Source organism: Rhinatrema bivittatum, chromosome 3, assembly GCF_901001135.1.
Source record: "Rhinatrema bivittatum chromosome 3, aRhiBiv1.1, whole genome shotgun sequence".
NCBI classification, from domain to species: domain Eukaryota; kingdom Metazoa; phylum Chordata; class Amphibia; order Gymnophiona; family Rhinatrematidae; genus Rhinatrema; species Rhinatrema bivittatum.
In genome coordinates this window covers 39,780,329-39,798,103 of record NC_042617.1, presented here as the reverse complement: position 1 = coordinate 39,798,103, position 17,775 = coordinate 39,780,329, and the positions used below count along the sequence as shown (strand labels likewise).

The following is a 17,775-nucleotide window of genomic DNA, read 5'->3' as shown; positions in this document are numbered from 1 at the left end:
TTTTGAAGTTTGAACCACAGGGGGCTAGCAAGTCCTATGAAAGTACATGGCCTTGCGCAATTGAAATTTCAGTTTCATAGCATGTAGACAAGGTGGTTTCCCCTTGTCTGTAGCATGTAGACAAGGTGGTTTCCCCTTGTTCTATTGTAAACCGGTACGATAAGACCTAGTCTTGAGTATCGGTATAGTAAAAGAATTTAAATAAATAAATAAATAGACAGATGGATTCAGGACCAGTGGGCTATGCACCTCTTCCAGCAGATAGAGATGGAGCAAACTAATGTCGCAGTATATATACTCCTGCAGTGACATCAGCCTGCCAGTATTGTCTGTCTCCAGCAGATGGTGTACGTGCATCTCCCTACAGGGAATTGCTTCAGATTTTAGAAGGAGAAATAAAAGGAAAATTGTTTGCTCCGCTCTCCTGTGGTGATACCAAATGGTCCCTCTCCCAGTTGAGAATTCCTGAAGTGATTTCCATGGTCCCTCAGATGACTGCCTTGGTCCGGTAGCTGGTTTTTCAGCTGGCATGGACTTAGCTGATCTTGTGGCAGCATTGTTTAGAGGCTCAGGGAGATTTATCGTCCTTTGATTTTACTAAGCCTGGTTCTTCCCTGCCTGATGAGATTCTGAGGAAAGATATGTCAGGAGGGATGCCTGCTATTGGAACTCCCTTAACTGGTTCATCAATGGGGGACGGAGGCTCAGTGTCCACAGCACGAGTGCCTCATGGTTTTGGCATAGATCTGCCTTTTCTTGGGTAGAATTTTTTTCAAGGGTTGCAATCTTTTCTTCAGGCACAGTCCTCAGCTCAGTCCAAACCTGCCAGGACAGAGCTGTAGCCTGGTACAGCACAGACGTACTCCTAGTTCGGCAGTAGGCCTTCCCAATAAGTATCCAGATGGAACGAATGACTAGGCTGAGGCCGATCCCGATTCCCTGGACAATGGGGAAATTCCTCCGGGACTAGAACCATATAGAATGATGTTGTGCTTCTTTCATAGAGATGAACTGCCAGCACTGATTGCCCAGACTTTGGCAATGCTGGGAGCTCCTCGGGTGGATTCCAATTCTGTGCCAAAGAAGAATCCCATTTTGGTTTCTTTGCGTAAAGCCTCATGTTTTTTTCCCTGTGGAGGCTATTCAAGAATTGATTAATCTTGTGAGGTGCCCCAGAGGCTAATTTCAAAGGGGGTCAAGTTTTGGAAAGCCTGTACCCTTTGGGTCCAGTGGTAAGAGAACGTCCGCATTTTCTGAAAGTGGATTCGCTGGTCTGTGCAGTCTCCAAGTGGATGACTATCCCTGTGGAGGGAGGAGCGACCTTGAAAGATGTACACGATAGAAGGATTGAGATCATACTTAAACAAGCATTTGAAGCGGTGGTAATGACTTTGCAAATAGCTTCTTGTTGTTCGCAGGTGGCTTGCTCTTGTTTACTTCTCTGTCAGGAGGTCAGTGACTCTGGAGTGAATTCCAGAGCAGTTATGGAACCAGCAGATGCCTTTTTGGCAGATGCAGGCTGTGATTTGTTCCGCACCTCCACCAGAGGAGTGGCTTCGATAATAGCGGCTAGGCGTCAGTTATGGCTGAAAACTTGGTCGGCCAATGCAACCTCTAAGGCTAACCTTACAAAATTGCCCTTTGAAGGCTCGCTCTTGTTTGGAAACGAATTGGAGAAATTGGCCAGTAGCTGGTTCCTTGTTTGCCGAAGGACAAGCAGCATACACTGTGCTCGTTTATCATGAGAGGTCATGCTAGGGGATCCAAATGTTTTTGTACCTATGGAGGAGCGTCCTTTCAGAGGACTCAGCCTTCCGGTAGGTCTCAGTCCTTTCATCCCAGACAGCCCAGAAAGGGTGTAGGCTCAAATAGTGGGACCTCCTGAGCCTCTCAATGAAGGTGTGCCGACCCACCCCCAGGAACAAGAGATGGGAGGGTCGCCCCTCTCTCTCTTTTATCAGAGGTGGGTCAAAATCACAACAGATCTAGGTATCATAGTGGATAAAGTCGTCGGCTCAGTGTGCTGCAGCAGTCAAAAAAGCAAACAGAATGTTAGGAATTATTAGGAAGGGAATGGTTAATAAAACGGAAAATGTCATAATGCCTCAATGCCTCTATATCGCTCCATGGTGAGACCGCACCTTGAATACTGTGTACAATTCTGGTCGCCGCATCTCAAAAAAGATATAGTTGCGATGGAGAAGGTACAGAGAAGGGCAACCAAAATGATAAAGGGGATGGAACAGCTCCCCTAGGAGGAAAGGCTGAAGAGATTAGGGCTGTTCAGCTTGGAGAAGAGACGGCTGAGGGGGGGATATGATAGAGGTCTTTAAGATCATGAGAGGTCTTGAACGAGTAGATGTGAATCGGTTATTTACACTTTTGAATAATAGAAGAACTAGGGGGCATTCCATGAAGTTAGCAAGTAGCACATTTAAGACTAATCGGAGAAAATTCTTTTTCACTCCATGCACAATAAAGCTCTGGAATTTGTTGCCAGAGGGTGTGGTTAGTGCAGTTAGTGTAGCTGGGTTCAAAAAAGGTTTGGATAAGTTCTTGGTGGAGAAGTCCATTAATGGCTATTAATCAAGTTTACTTAGGGAATAGCCGCTGCTATTAATTGCATCAGTAGCATGGGATCTTCTTAGTGTTTGAGTAATTGCCAGGTTCTTGTGGCCTGGTTTGGCCTCTGTTGGAAACAGGATGCAGGGCTTGATGGACTCTTGATCTGACCCAGCATGGCAATTTCTTATGTTCTTATGATCTTGGAAGTGATATGGGAAGAATATGCACTGGAGTTTCGCAGTGTTCCTCACGACATGTTCATGGTGTCTCCCTGCCACTCCCCTCAGAAGAAACAGGTGGTGGAATATATATTGTCATGGCTCCTCACTCTGAGAGCTGTGGTTCCAGTGCCCACGTCTCAAGAAAATATGGGTCGATATTCCATCTATTTCATTGTGCCCAAGGAGGGGAGGGTTCCTTTCGTTCCTTCCTGGATCTCAAAGGGGTCAACAGACATTTGCTGGTGACTCATTTTCTCATGGAAACATTACGCTTAGTGATAATGACCGTAGAGTCAGGGGAATTTCTGGCCTCTCTGGATTTATCTGAGCATATCTCCATCCGACTAGAGCACCAACGTTTTCTATGATTTGCGGTTTTGGGACGTCATCATCAGTTTTGGGCATTGCCTTTTGGTCTGGCCAGCGCTCCCAGAACCTTCTCCAAGGTCGTGGTGGTGGCATCAGAGTTAAGAAAGGATGGGATCTTAGTGCACCTGTATCTGGGACCATTGGATGATTTGTGCCAAGTCTCAGGAAGAGAGCCGTTTGGTGACTAGCAAGGTGATCTCCATATTGCAGAAGCTCGGCTGGGGGGTGAATCTATCCAAGAGCAGTCTTCAGCCTCTTCAGTCGCTGGAAAATCCTGGAGTTCGATTAGACATGAAGCAGGGCAAGTCTTTTCTGCCAGAATTTCATATTTAGAAGTTGATGGAGCAGCGGAGTCTGTTGATGGATGCTATTTGCTCGATCATGTGGTCGTATCTGCCAGTGCCTTGTTTAATGGTGGCAACCCTGGAAATGGTACCGTGGGCAAGGGCGCCTATGCTTCCTCTTCAAAGTTCCTTGCTATCTTGGTGGAATCCACAGTCTCAGGATTACTCAGTTCAGCTCCATCTGCCGATGGAAGTCTCCTCCCAGCTACAGTGGTGGCTACAAATGGAAAATCTCAGAAGGGGAGTTTCCTTAATTTCTCCAGACTGGCTAGTTCTCACAATAGATGCGAGCCTCCACGGTTGGGGAGCTTACTGTCAGGAACTGACAGCACAAGGGCGCTGGAGTCCAAAAGAGTCTTTCTGGAACATCGGTCGACTGGAGGACAGGGCGATCTGGTTGGCATGTTTGCAGTTTGAAGGCAGACTGCAGGGTTGAGCAGTCTGGATAATGTCGGACAATGCAACGGCAGTGGCTTACATCAGTTTGCAAAGAGGAACCAAAAGCTAGCAAGTATCGCAGACCAAAAAATGGAATAGGCAAAAATCCATCTTTAGGAGATTTCAGCCTCATACATTGCAGGAAAAGACAATGTAAGAGCAGACTTTCTCAGCAGGGAGAGTCTGGACCCAGGAGAATAGGTATTGTCGGAAGAGGCATTTCAGCTGATAGTGAATCGCTGGGGCCTTCCATTCTAGGCCTGCTGGCAACTTCTCGTAGTGTGAAGGTTCCTTCATTCTTCAATCGCAGGAAAGATCCGAAGACCTTGGGTATCGATGCTGTCGTGCAGGTCTGGCCAGAGGACAATCTGCTGTATACCTTTCCCCTATGGCCTATGTTGGGCAGAATAGTTCAGAGGATCGAAGGCCACAGGAGGATGGTGCTCTTGATGGCACTGTATTGGCCTAGGAGACCATGGTATGGAGATCTGCGAAGAATACTGGTAGACTCCCCCCTCCATCTTCTGGCGCACAGGAATCTGTTGCAATAGGGACCTTCATGAAGATCCGACTCTGTTTTGTCTTACGGTGTGGCCCTTGAGAGGGCTCACTTGTTGAAGCATGGATATTCTACTATGGTGATTGCCACCTTGTTGTGAGCACAAAAGTTCTCTACTTCCTTAGTCTATGTTTGGGATTGGCAAGTGTTTGAGGCTTGGTGTGAAGATCGAGGAGTGCTTCCTTGTTCAGTTAGGATCCCGCTCATTTTGGAATTTTTGCAGGATTGATTGAATAAAGGGTTGGCCCTTAATTCCTTGAAGTGCAGGTAGCAGCTCTTGCCTGTTTCAGGGGCAAGGTGAATGGTGAATCCTTGTCTCATCCGGATGTGGTCCATTTCTTGTGGGGAGTGAAACATCTTAGTCATCCCTTACAGTTACGGTTCCCTTGTGGAGTCTTAATCTGGTGTTGGATTTCTTGGTGGGCCCTACGTTTCAACCGCTGCCTAACCTTTCATTTTGGTTACTGACCTTAAAAACAGTGTTTCTGGTGGTGATATTTTCTGCATGTCGAATTTCCGAGTAATAGGCCTTGTCTTGCCGGGATCCGTTCCTTCGGGTGACTCCAGGAGCGATACAGCTGTGTACTGTTCCTTCTTTCTTGCCTAAAGTGGTCTCAGATTTTCACTTGAATAAGTCCATTTCCTTGCCATCTCTGGATAAGGAAAGAGATGCAGAAGAATGTCTCCTGTTGCGTTCCTTGGATGTCAAGAGACATCATGTGATGTATCTGGAGGTTTCTAAACTTTTCTAAAAGATGGATCATCTGTTTGCCCTTCATTGTGGAGGTAAAAAGGGCGAGCTGGCTTAAGGAGGTAGTCACGGCCACGTATGTGGCAGCTGAAAAGCTGTTGCCTAATCAGGTTAAGGCTCATTCCACTAGAGCTCAGGCAGTATCATGGGTGGAGGTAGATTGTTGTTTCCCATCGACATTTGCCGAGCTGCTATGTGGTCCTCCTTACACACTTTTTCCAGGTATTATCGTCTGGATGCACAGGCCTGGGTGAAAGCAGCCTTTGCATGTGCAGTTTTGACTGGGCCGCAGGCAGCCTCCCACCCTATTCTTGAGTAGCTTGGGTACATCCCACTGTCTACATGCTAGGAAAGGTGAAATTACTACTTACCTGATAATTTCATTTTCCTTAATTTAGACAAATGGATTCAGTTTCCCATCCTTGGCTGCTGAATGCTTGTGTTATGGTCCTCATGTTCATGTTCCAGGGGATTACTGGTAAGTGTCATCCAGTCCTTAAATTAGTGTTCATACATTCTTTGCCCGAGTTTAGTGTTTCCTGTTGGTTGAGTACAGAAATGGAGAAGTCCATTACCTGCTATTAATTAAGTTGACTTAGAAAATAGCCACTGCTATTACTAGCAACGGTAACATGGAATAGACTTAGTTTTTGGGTACTTGCCAGGTTCTTATGGCCTGGATTGGCCACTGTTGGAAACAGGATGCTGGGCTTGATGGACCCTTGCTCTGACCCAGTATGGCATGTTCTTATGTTCTTATGTTTTTAATCAAGATTTTGCTAGTCTGTCCTCAGTTGGCTTTTGAAGAGAATTCTGGCAGGCTGATGTCAGTGCAGGGGTATATATATATTCTGTGATGTTAGTTTACTCTGTTTCCATCTGCTGGTAGAGGTGCATAACCCACTGGTCTTGAATCTGGCTGTCTACATTAAGGAAAATGAAATTATCAGATAAGTAGTAATTTCTCCATTGAAGTTGAAACAGAAGGCATTGGGGGGGGGGGGGGGGGGAGGAATAATCTGCATGGAGCAACAGTTACAACCCGAAACACCTTGCTAGGCAGACTGGATGAACCATTTTGGTCTTCATCTGCCATTATTTACTATGTAAGACAGATGCAAGTAAGAACCACTGCTCTTCTGCCAGTAGGGATGGATGGGGACATGATCATGCAGAGGACAGGGGCAACATTTGGAAAGGAGGAGCAATATAGGCCATGCAAACTGATTTGCCCCCTTCAGATCAGCCCTGGCCATTATAGTACAAAGTTTCTTGCAAGAAAAAATAAATATTCCATTAGTGTAGTTTTTCCACAGGACATCAGCCTCTGTTTAATGTTTTTGAATACATAAACTGGTAGTGATAAGCTCCCAGTGTAAAGCACTCTACAATCCATCAGGCCGATTCAGTAAAGTCCGCGGGAGAGCGGGTGACCCCGGCACGCGCACAGGCCACTCGCCTGTGCGCGCGATACAGTATTTAAATGAGGCCCAGCGTGTCCCTAGCGCCTCCTTTTGGCCCGGAGCGGCGGCTGTCAGCGGGTTTGACAGCCGACGCTCAATTTTGCCAGCGTTGGTTCTCGAGCCCGCTGACAGCTACGGCTTGGAAACCGGACACCGGCAAAATTGAGAGTCCGGTTTTCAACCCGACAGCCGTGGGCCGACTTCAATCTTTTTTTTTTACTTTTTTTACTCTTCGGGACCTCTGACTTAATATCGCCATGATATTAAGTCGGAGGGTGCACAGAAAAGCAGTTTCTACTGCTTTTTTGTGCACTTTCCCGGTGCCGGAAGAAATTAGCGCCTACCTTTGGCTGCACATTTTACTTACTGAATCGCGCGGGAATACCTAATAGGGCTATCAACATGCATTTGCATAAACTTACATTAAAAACAGCAGCAAATAAAATATGACTGTGAGCCAGTGGTACAAAATGCCTTAAAGGATCATATGGGCAGTGAGATTGTGATTCGGAATGAATGAGTTTGATGGCGGGACCAGCCCCTGAAGCAGGAAGTTAAAATGCAGAAATGCTAACAGTGTTTGGTATTTGTGTAAGTAATGCCCTAGCTATACATCTGTTTGGCATTTTGTATCATCAAAAGTTGTTATACACTTCTTTCACCAAACACACTGCTGTTTCTAATGTACGTTGAAGTTCAAATAAGGAAAAACAATCCAAAATTTGAAGCAGACCATGTTTAAGTGGTATATGATTACAACGAAATCCATTTTTGCTCAGACACACTCAAGCTCTTGTTTGTAAGATCTGTGTTTTTTTGATGAGCATCTCATCACTTTGATATGATACCACATTGTACATATGCATGTGGATTATAGAATGCTTCACATTGGAAACTTGCCACCACTAGTTTCTTTCTGTCTTCAGTATAGTTCTTCAATATTTTTTAAAATTTCTACTCTGTGGGCACATGTATCAAAATGAATCCCTGTGGACACATTTGCTAACTGGATCAGTTTTGTCCAGCTGGTCCAACTTTTGTTCGGAGGAGCATGTTTATTTTAATTGGCACTTTTTGGCAATACCTTCTTCCACTTGTTCTGATCCCAGCACTTAATCCTCAACTAAATCTGTGTGAGCTTTTTAAGTTACACCTGCTTTAACATGTCACAGAACATTTAATTATACCCTGATCAGCTGGTTTGAGCTAAGCTTACTCCTGGTTGTGTTTTGTCCTGCAGCCTAGAGATAAACTTTGTTCAGGTGCTTTACTCCCTGACCTGAAAACATTTGAGAAGCAGCCGATAAGATATTTTTTTTGTAATAGTTGTGCATTCTTATAATTTTCAGAATATATATATATTAGTATTGAGTGAAATGTTTTCTGTTTGTGTGTACTATATGTACAGTATGTATATGCATACATATGCAGAGACGTCTGAAGCACTGAGTTGATACAGCATTTTCTACATATACAACTGTTCTAACAAACTGCTACAGAGGTTAGCGTAATGGTCCAGGTTCAATTCCTGGGTGTGGCTGCTGCTCAGGTTGGTTGAAGATGGCGATGCTTCAGTGGCAGCATTCACTGTTCCCTAATGGGAGGGTGTTTTGTCTCACAGCAGTGATGCCGGTTGATTGACTCAGGCATTCTTGTTCTGGGAACTGGAGGAAACCATGATCCATGCATGTCAGCTGGAGGATTTTTGCATTGACAGGCCGGGATGAAATGGATCATAAAATGGGAAAATACCTGGATGACTGCAAATGAAGGCTTGTAGCATCTTAGTCCAATTAGAGCAGGTTCCAATTGAATTAGAAACCCAAAGGAGCAAAAGGAAACTGCTAAGCCAAAAAAAATCCAAACTAGCAAATAAGTTGCTCACCTGCAACAAATGTTCTCCATGGACAGCAAGATCAATCAGCCACACACAAGGGTGACGTCATCTGATGACACCAAAATAGAAAAGAGCTCTCAATGTTCAGAAAAACTGAGGTTTTTCTAAGCATGCGCGGGGCCTTCCCACAAGTCCTCAATGTTTATAGCAAGTTAATGTTCAACTTTAAGGGGACGAGAGTGGGATTGTTTGGCTGATTTATCCTGCTGTCTATAGATAACACCTGCTACTGGTGAGCAACTTAGCAGGATAAATTCGTCCACACAAGTGGGCACTCCTAAACTGAGGGTTGCAGCTGAACATTTTGTAACTTATGCAGTTTAGTAGAACATTGCAACCCATTATTATTGTTTGAGTTTGGAAGGTAGAGTTGAAGGAATTAATTACATAAACTTTGAAGAACTGCCTGAGCAAAATTGCTGCCTTAAGGTAAAATGTTTCTAGGCGGTAATGAGCAGTGAAAGTATGGCTAGAAGATTATCCTGACAGATATTTTCAAAGGTGGCAGAGCATATATGTACCAAGAAAGTTGCCGTGGCTCTAAGCTGATGGGCTTTAATAATACTTTGAAGAGACAGACCTGACTGCTTTAACGGTAAGTAATGCAATCAGATATCCATGTAGGAAGAGTACTTTTTGTAGCCGAAATTTCTTGCTTAACTAAGTTGAATGAAACAAACAGTTGTCAGAATTTTCTGTGGGATTTTGTTCTTTCCAAATAGAATAAAATAGCTCTTTTACAATGAAAGGTATGAAGAGCATGCTTACCTTTATGGGTGGGCTGTCTTGGAAAGAACATTGGTAATACAATAGACACATTTAAAAGAAATTGAGAAATGCCTCTTTGGGTTGAGTTTTTAGAATTCGCATACTCTCCAACCAGAATTAACTGCTATGAAAACGAAAACTTTCCAAGACAGAAATTTTAGATTTGCTGTTGGTAATAGTTCAAATAGTTGTTTCATGAGCTGCATAAGAAAGACATTTTAGATCAAGGAATGGGGGATGTTTTATTGGCAGTTTTAGATGAGTGAGGCTTTTCTTGAATCTGACAATTAATTGTAGGCTAATGGCAAATAGGAGCACCATCGCAATCATGGTATGCTGATATGGCATTGAGGTGACATAAGAACATGCCATACTAGGTCAGACCAAGGGTCCATCAAGCCCAGCATCCTGTTTCCAACAGTGGCCAATCCAGGCCATAAGAACTTGGCAAGTACCCAAACACTAAGTCTATCCCATGTTACTGTTGCTATTTTCTAAGTCCTCTTGACAGATAGTTTTTGATGGATCCTGAAGTACAGAAGAGACAGAACATTTTAAGGGTTCTTGATAAAATTGTGAAAATCAGACAGAAAATATCTTCAATTTAAAATTATAAGATCTTCTGATGGAGTATTTGCTTGATGGCAGCAGAACCATTTTCTCCTCTGCAGGCAACTGTGTAGATGTTGAAAACTGGTTTTCGACATCTAAGCAATCAGAGCTGATAACTGTAGGATGGGATAAAGAAGATTGCTGTTGCACTGTGTGATAAAAGATGTGAATATCCTCAACTTTATTGGTTGTTGAACAGCTAAGTGTTGAAGCCTTGGAAACCAAATGTGACAAGGCCAGAAAGAGGCTTTCAAAATTGTGTCCTCCTCAAAATTTGGACTGTTCTAGTTATCTATGGCATTGAGGAAAACACTTAAAAAAGAAGTCCTGGATTCCATTGAATTGAGCAAATATCCGCAGCTAGTCTGTCATTTGCTTGTCTCCTGGAGTGGAATGTTACTACTCTGTTGAGGGATATTGCAAAAACGTCTATTTGCAGACTGCCCCAAAATTGAAAAAGCTCTTGCATTGTTTGATTGCCTGGGGACTGTTTGTGCAGTTCAAGTTGGCGACTTAAGGTGTCTATCTGATTCTGGTTCCCAGGAAGTTCGACAGCTAGAAGAAACATTCCGAGAGAAAATACTCATTTCCAAATCTTTGCAGCCTACTGGCAAAATCTGTAAGAACCTGTTCCTACCTGCTTGTTAATGTAGAACATTGATACTTGGCATTCTGTTTGGATCAATGCCACATTATTAACTATGGGGTGAATATCAGAGCATTGTAAATTGCTCTAGATGATTTATATGAAGCATTGTTTCTTTCCACAAGCAGGTTTCTTGAGAGCGAAGATTCCTCCGATGAGTTCTCCAACTTTGGCTGGAAGCATCTGTTGTTAGAGTAGATTTGAATGGTCCAACTACCATCTCAGAGTCTGTATGAGTTTGGATATTTTTGCTACCTCCGACACTGATTGAAAATGTTGTTCCTACTGAAATCTTAGTTTCCTCTGAGCTTGTCCCATATGAAGATGTGCAAAAGGTATGAAATGAACTGTTGCTGCCATGGGACCTAATATTTTCATATAAAGATGTGGGCAGAGACTGTTCACTGTCCTATGATTTTCAGGATTAACTTGGATAACTTGTTTGCCCTCTGAGGATGTATCTAAGTGTGTTCCTATGAAATCTATATTTAATAAGATAGGTTGGATTTTGGAAAATTGATGGAAAACCTTAGAGACTAAAGAATATTCATAGTACAGAGGGAGGAAGAATGGGCTTCCTGCGGGAAATGGCCCAATATAAGACAGTCGTCTAGGTAGAGAAAACCAAAAACCTTGTTTGCTTTTAGGTAAATGGCAACAACTACAAAGCACTGTGTAATAAACTCTGGGTGTTATTGAGAGAACACAATACTGATAGTGATGGTGTGCTATGGTGAACCAGTCAGTCTCCTGTGAGCATTGTAAATCAAGGTGTGTGTGTGCGACTTTGAGATCCAGTGAGGAAAGCCAACTGTTTTCTAATTGAGGAAAGGTCATCCTGAATTTTTCTTTCTTTCAGAATTTGTTGAGACTCCTGAGGTTCAACATTTGTTGGCACTCACCCGACTTTTTTGGGATTCGGGAATTATCTGGAATAGAACCCCCGCGTTCCTTTCCTGTAGTGGGACTAATTCTTCTTCATTGGCACCTGAGGGATGATGGCCCTTGCTGAAAGAACAAGAGCTTCTCAGTTTTTGTTCAGGGGAGATGATTTGAGATGAAATCAGTACCCATGGTTTATGACTTTTAGTGGTCTGTCTGTTAAAGACAAAGCTTGTTTAAAGTACTGCGGTGATGCAGTATTCACCCTCACTGGAATATTGTTTAATTTCAGCAGGGAAAATAGTTTGATTGTAGTCAAAGGTTTGTTAGCTTTTGCTTGTGTTTTTTGCAAATGCTTAGAGTGTTTTTCTTTCTGTGTCTTATGGCCTGCTTTGCTGCTCTTGCTGCTGAGGACAGGGTTCTGATGACAAATCTACGAGTATCCTCTCCTGGAATAAAAGTATTGCCTCCTATATTTTTGCTGATGATTTCTTTTGGGAAGTAGAGAATTGACCCACTGCTGCTGAAGGGGTGAGCAGGATAGCACAATGATCGTTAATGTTATCTACTGCTCTTTTTCTTTTTCACTTTCTCTCTGAAGAGATTGTCACCCATGCATGGAGCATCTGCCAGCTTGTCATGCACATCCCTCACCAGTATTTTGGCGCCAGTAGCCACTACGGAGGTTCTGGAAGAAGTGTCATAGCATCATAGACTGAATTACTGGCATGGCCAGGTTCATTTTGTCTGTAGGGAGTTCTTCTGTTAAGATTTACAGCTTCTGAAGGGAGGAGTGCATGTACTGGCACACGTGTAACTGGTGAGCAACACCTCTTCTGCAGTTTAGCATAGCTGCCTTGAAAAGCCTTTTTTGCTATACTATCCAGCATTCTAGCACAGCTTTTCCCACACCTGTCCTGCAGGCAGGGCTGGTGTATCCCATTAGGCGAACTTGGCGATTGCCGGGGGCACCGAAGAGCAGCCATGTGGGGCTGTGAGTGGAGCCTATCCCGCTTGTGGCAAACAGGAGTACAGATTTAGCAGGCCTCGAGCGGCGCCCAGCTTGCTCGCGGCCCAGAGAAGCACACATTCGACGGGAGCAAATGAAGTAGGAGTCAGAGCCGAGTCCAGGGTCGGGGGAAGCGGGGCCACGGGTGCAAGGCAGAAGGTTTGCCTAGGGCGCCTAATACCCTTGCACTGAGGGCCCTTCCTGCAGGGCCCTCAGTCAGTCGGGTTTTCAGGATATCCGCAATGAATCTGCATGAGATAAATTTGCCTGCACTGTCTCCATAGCATGCTAATTTATCATGCACATTCATTGAGAATACCCGACTGGCTTCGGGAACCATTGTATCTAGCATCCTTACCAGGAGGAGTATTGGAATGTGTTGGAGTGCTTTGTTCTTTTAAACACTGACTCTATCATCACTGATTGGTGAAGGAGATTGGTGAAGGAGATTGAGATGTTCTGGAGCTGGATACATGCTGTACTTATGATAGAAGAAAAATAGACAAAAGTGTTTGCCACATCCTTGCTTTAAGTTGCTGCAAGAGTTTGTGTACCAGCGCTGCCACTAATTATTTAGGAGCCTGAATGTATTTAAGCAAGCCAAATACATTTTCTCTGGGCTCTGATTTCTTTTGTACAAAGACTGGGTATGACACATTTTCAGAAGGGGATATACTCCTTGTATGTTGAGGTGAAGGGTCTAATGGAAGATCTGTGGATTCCTCATAAGAAGATTCAAAACTTTCCTGAGAATCCGATAAAACAATAGGAGGATCTTCAGGTGTTGACCCATCCTTAGTTGAGGGCAATTCATGAGATTAAGAGAGGATCTAGGTTTGGATAATTCCATCTCTACATTTAAAAGGTGGAATAGTAGCGTGTGGCTTCAATTTGGAGGCCATAATATCCAAAACAGCAGATATTTACTCCAGAAGAGGAGAAGGCGGTGGCAACTGTGACATATTTGAAATATATATATATTCACAAAATGCAGTCATATACTCTCTACAAAGGAATGGGGTTTTTTTTGTGGTGCAACTGCTGACAGTCATCTGATTCTGGGACTAGGATTGGCATAGCTAACTGAATTTTTTGCTTTGTCTGCGAATCTTGGTCTTTGATTTTTTTTTTTTTCTGCACTGCAAAGTCTTCATGGCATCAATAATGCTTCAATACTTTTGTTAGTCAATGGTATTGAAAGAATATCTGCACCAAAGAGGGCGTCCACAGAGTGCGTCATTTGTTACACCAACTCTTCCTTATGTCTTTCAATACAGATTTTTTGCGCTTTTCAGTGCTGATGGGTTGTGGTGCAATAGTGCCACTATCCTTCTGCACAGATGAGCACAACGTACCCCCTCTTTACTGGAAGGGGAATGATATTTGTGCTGAGCAGAGATTCTTTCTTTTTAATTTAGACCTCTCTCAACTTGCAAAGGTTTCCTCTTCTTTCCCAATGATGCATGGGATGACTCCAGAAAATAAAATGTTCAGGTCCTATATTTTCTGGCCCTTAGAGACATAAAAGTGCAAGCAGAGCAATTGGGTACATCATGAGAAGGACCTAGGAACCTTACAGTCTGGGAGAGACATTTATTTATTTATTTTATTTAACATTTTTTCTATACCGAACTTCATGACAAGCTTCATATCAGGCCGGTTTACATCAAACTTAGGGGTTAACATAACAAAACCATATAACAAGAAGGCCGAAGCGCAGATACAAATAACATGGAGAATAAACTTGGGGGCTATAGTAGCCAGGAAACAAAGGACAGAAAAAACTGGAGAATGAACAAGAATGAATATACAATGGCTGGGTCGGACATCTTGGTGTCACAGCAAGGCTTCTCTTGAAGCCTGGCATGGCAAAGAGGGGAGAGGCTAAATTGAACTTAAATTGGAAAAAAAAAAAATTAAAAGTAGCTAAACTACTTTTTTTTTTTGAGACTTGCAAAAATAAAAGAACTGAAAAAAGAAAAAAAAAATGCCTGAAAACTTCATCAAGTGGCTGACAGCCAAAACCAAATCTGTTCATATGAGTGAAAGAAAGACCAAGGAGAAATGCGAGGTGGAGTGGCAACGCAGGAAGGCCTGCACATGCTCAGAAACTCCACCATGTTTCTGAGCGCGGCCTGTCAGATGATGTCATCCACTTGGGCGGATGAAATGTATCCTGCTTGTCCATGAAGAAAACATTCCATGTGCATTGAATTTAGATTGACAAAGAATGATCTGATATAACCATGGGGGAACAACAGAAAATCCAACAATGTTTTCAGAACTGAAGGCAAGAAAAAATATTAAACTACATGAAAATGCTTAACCATGAAATTAGGAATAGTGAGTCCAGAGCAAACTGGAAGCAGGGAAACAGGATGATGGTCTTAAAATTATAGTGATTAATTTTGTTACTGCGCTGTGCACAAAAGGCAGAGCATTTTCATAAGCCTTCTCTTAAATCAAGGCTCTGAATATGCCTCAGTTGTGCACTAGTTAAAATATTGCTTTTTAAGTTGATTATTAGAGATGCATCATGCATGAAAATACTGATTGGCTGTTTTGTGTCCCTTTGAACACAGGAGAGGTGTTTGACTACTTAGTTGCACATGGAAGAATGAAGGAAAAAGAGGCCCGGGCAAAATTCAGGCAGGTATGAAAATCTTGACGTGCTGGGGGTGCTTTGTTTGTGTTGGTTTTTGTTTCTTTAATTAAATGCACTTATATTGGTTTGATTTCCCCCCTCCCCTTTCTTTGGTTTTGTAGAAATGAAAGTGCCTTATTACAGCTGCATATTAGAGTAAGCTTTAGTAACCAGAAAGCAGAAATACTCCCTGAAGTGGAAAAGATCGAATTCCCGCACATACACTAAAAATAGCAGCAGACTGCTATTATATTTAAGCCCTGGCTGCGAGGCAGTCTTCAGCAGTCTGATTTCTTTCCCAGTGCGGTGCTTAAGTTTCCCAGGCTACGCAGCGCAGAGGCCTGAAGCAGAGCAGCCAGCCAACTCCAGTCATGTACAGACAATGTCACTCAGTCCCGGATGCTTTTTATCTCTCTTCCCTAACTATAAAGCATTTGCCGTCTGTCTTTTCCTTGTGGAATGCTTATGATTACAAAAACCCCCAATACCTCAGCATGCTAGGAGGGGAGGAAATCCTGTAGGGGGGATGGGTTCCCCCCCCCCCCCCCCCCATTTCTGAAATGCATAAGGTGCGCCTGGGCTTTCTTGGGACATGGTATTCGTCTGGCTAAGGCTACTGTTGTCATCTGGCTTCAAGGACGGCTAAGAGATTGCACTGTTACGTTTGGCTGCAAGTCTCTATATCTTCATATCCAGCTGGTAGAGTGGGTAAGTGCAGCACGTTACAGTTGAAGAGCTGGGAGCACAAGTCTTCTCAGATGCATACTGCAGGCAGCCGGGCTAGAGATCAGGAAGAGGGTTGTAGGGGTTCAGCCGCGCCACTTCCACGGGTAAACCAGCGTGGGCTCATGGGAAAACAGCACACGCGCCGCGTGGTAACCTGGTTAATGACGGTAGATGAAAACCAAAATGGGCCGTCCAGACTGCCTAACGAGGCGCGCTGCTAAAAGTGCGCGAGTACTTAGTCAATCCATGCACTTCTACCCACATTGCAGCTGAGGCATTCTCCGGGCGGGGTTAGGTCGGGAGTGGGGGAAGATATAACGTGCTTAGCTCTGGATGTTCATGGCTGCAGGCATTTCCACCATCAGAGACTGCTAATTCTCATGAAACAGAGGTGAATTCTCTGGTCGCTCATGCCTACCGAATAGCGCCATTTGCCTCTATTTCATGAGAATTAACTGTCCCTGGCATAGCCATTGATCATCGAAACGCAAGCCGCATCAGATGGAATTTGCTGAATGTTATGGCTTCCACATATAAAGATAAGGCGCTTGGATTTTTTTTTTTTTTTTGAGCACTTTGAGAGGAGGGTTTTTTCAGATGGACGATTATTTCCAGCGCTGTTGAGTCGTCACTCCTGGTCAGCAATTCGGAAGTCTTTTTCCTTTTTTTTTTTTTTTTTAATAGAGGATTTATATTTTCACAGTGAAGTTTCAGCATTTCCCACTCTTACAATTTATCATAAGCTTTGATCTTGGAAACCACATCTGTTCTAAAATTCAGTACTTCACTTTTAAATCTCTTCTTAATGAGCCAGGCTTCTAATTTGCTGGAAGCATGAAATTCCTACAGCGACATAGCGCAGTAGCGTGAGAGGCCCAGTTCCTGCTAGCGAGGGTGGCCACCCACTCAGGTTTTACCTGGGTAGTCTTTTTTTTCTTTTGTTTCTTTGTTCTGGTAGCATTAATAATCTTTAGGATTGTTTTATTTCATTTATTTATTTATTTTTTTGTGAACAGGCTCAGTGTTACAGGCAATTGTTACAGGGGGCATTAGCCACCGTCTCCCAGCCTTCTCCCTACTCCCACGCTCAACCCCAGCTGGCAAGCAGTGCTTTATACCATGTGAGCTGCCTCTGCTGCTACGCTCTAGTCGCGGTTTAAACAGCAGATCTTGCTGGACCATCCGGCACTGCAGCGGGGGTCAGACTGCAGGACTGCCAGGTGTGAGGTGGAGGAGGCTGGACACAGGTAGGGAAGGGGAAGACCAAGATTCAGCTGGGAGGTGGGGAAACTGCTCGGGTATGGTCTGTGGAAATGGTGGAAACCCTGTCATGGTCACTGTACCATATTTCGAGACTAATCCCAATTTTTTAAACAGATGACCTTTGCAAAATCACAACCGCCTGATTTGTTAAGAGTAATAATCTTAACCCAGTGTCCTATTTAAAAAAATTTGGGGTATAAAGGGTTAAATTTGTAGCACTCCTCCTTTAAACCTCTTATTGGAATAAAGATATGGAGCAGTTTGCATACCCCTCCCAGTCTTTATTGATCAAAACGTGCTTTTCTGAGACCTGGACTGCTGGGTGGGTGACCACTCGCCTTGTGGAACCAGAGTAAGCTTCTTAAGCTTGGCCTGGGCTCAGATTCTTGCAGGTTAGTGGGCCTCGTTTCTAGTGCTGCAGAATGCTCATTTTATGATGCTTTTCCTATCAATTTATTTCAGATCGTGTCTGCAGTTCAGTACTGTCATCAAAAATGCATTGTTCATCGGGATCTAAAGGTAATCATTTCTTTTACTTACCAAGATAAAAGCTGCTTGCTGTGTTTTGAAGTCCAGAAATTAAAACTGGCCAACAGCGGAGGATTATTCAGAACAATA

The 17,775-nt window shown here is 43.6% G+C and overlaps 1 protein-coding gene across 5 annotated transcripts in view; it reads left to right on the top strand.

The window, feature by feature from the left end:
- The window catches only part of MARK1 (microtubule affinity regulating kinase 1), a 387,182-nt gene that overhangs the window by 229,505 nt on the left and 139,902 nt on the right, over positions 1–17,775 (top strand). For all 5 annotated transcript variants that reach the window (XM_029593165.1, XM_029593162.1, XM_029593164.1 and 2 more), the window contains 2 exons: positions 15,107–15,177; positions 17,620–17,676. In XM_029593165.1, the coding sequence (XP_029449025.1) occupies positions 15,107–15,177; positions 17,620–17,676 (128 nt within the window). The remainder of the gene's footprint in view (positions 1–15,106; positions 15,178–17,619; positions 17,677–17,775) is intronic.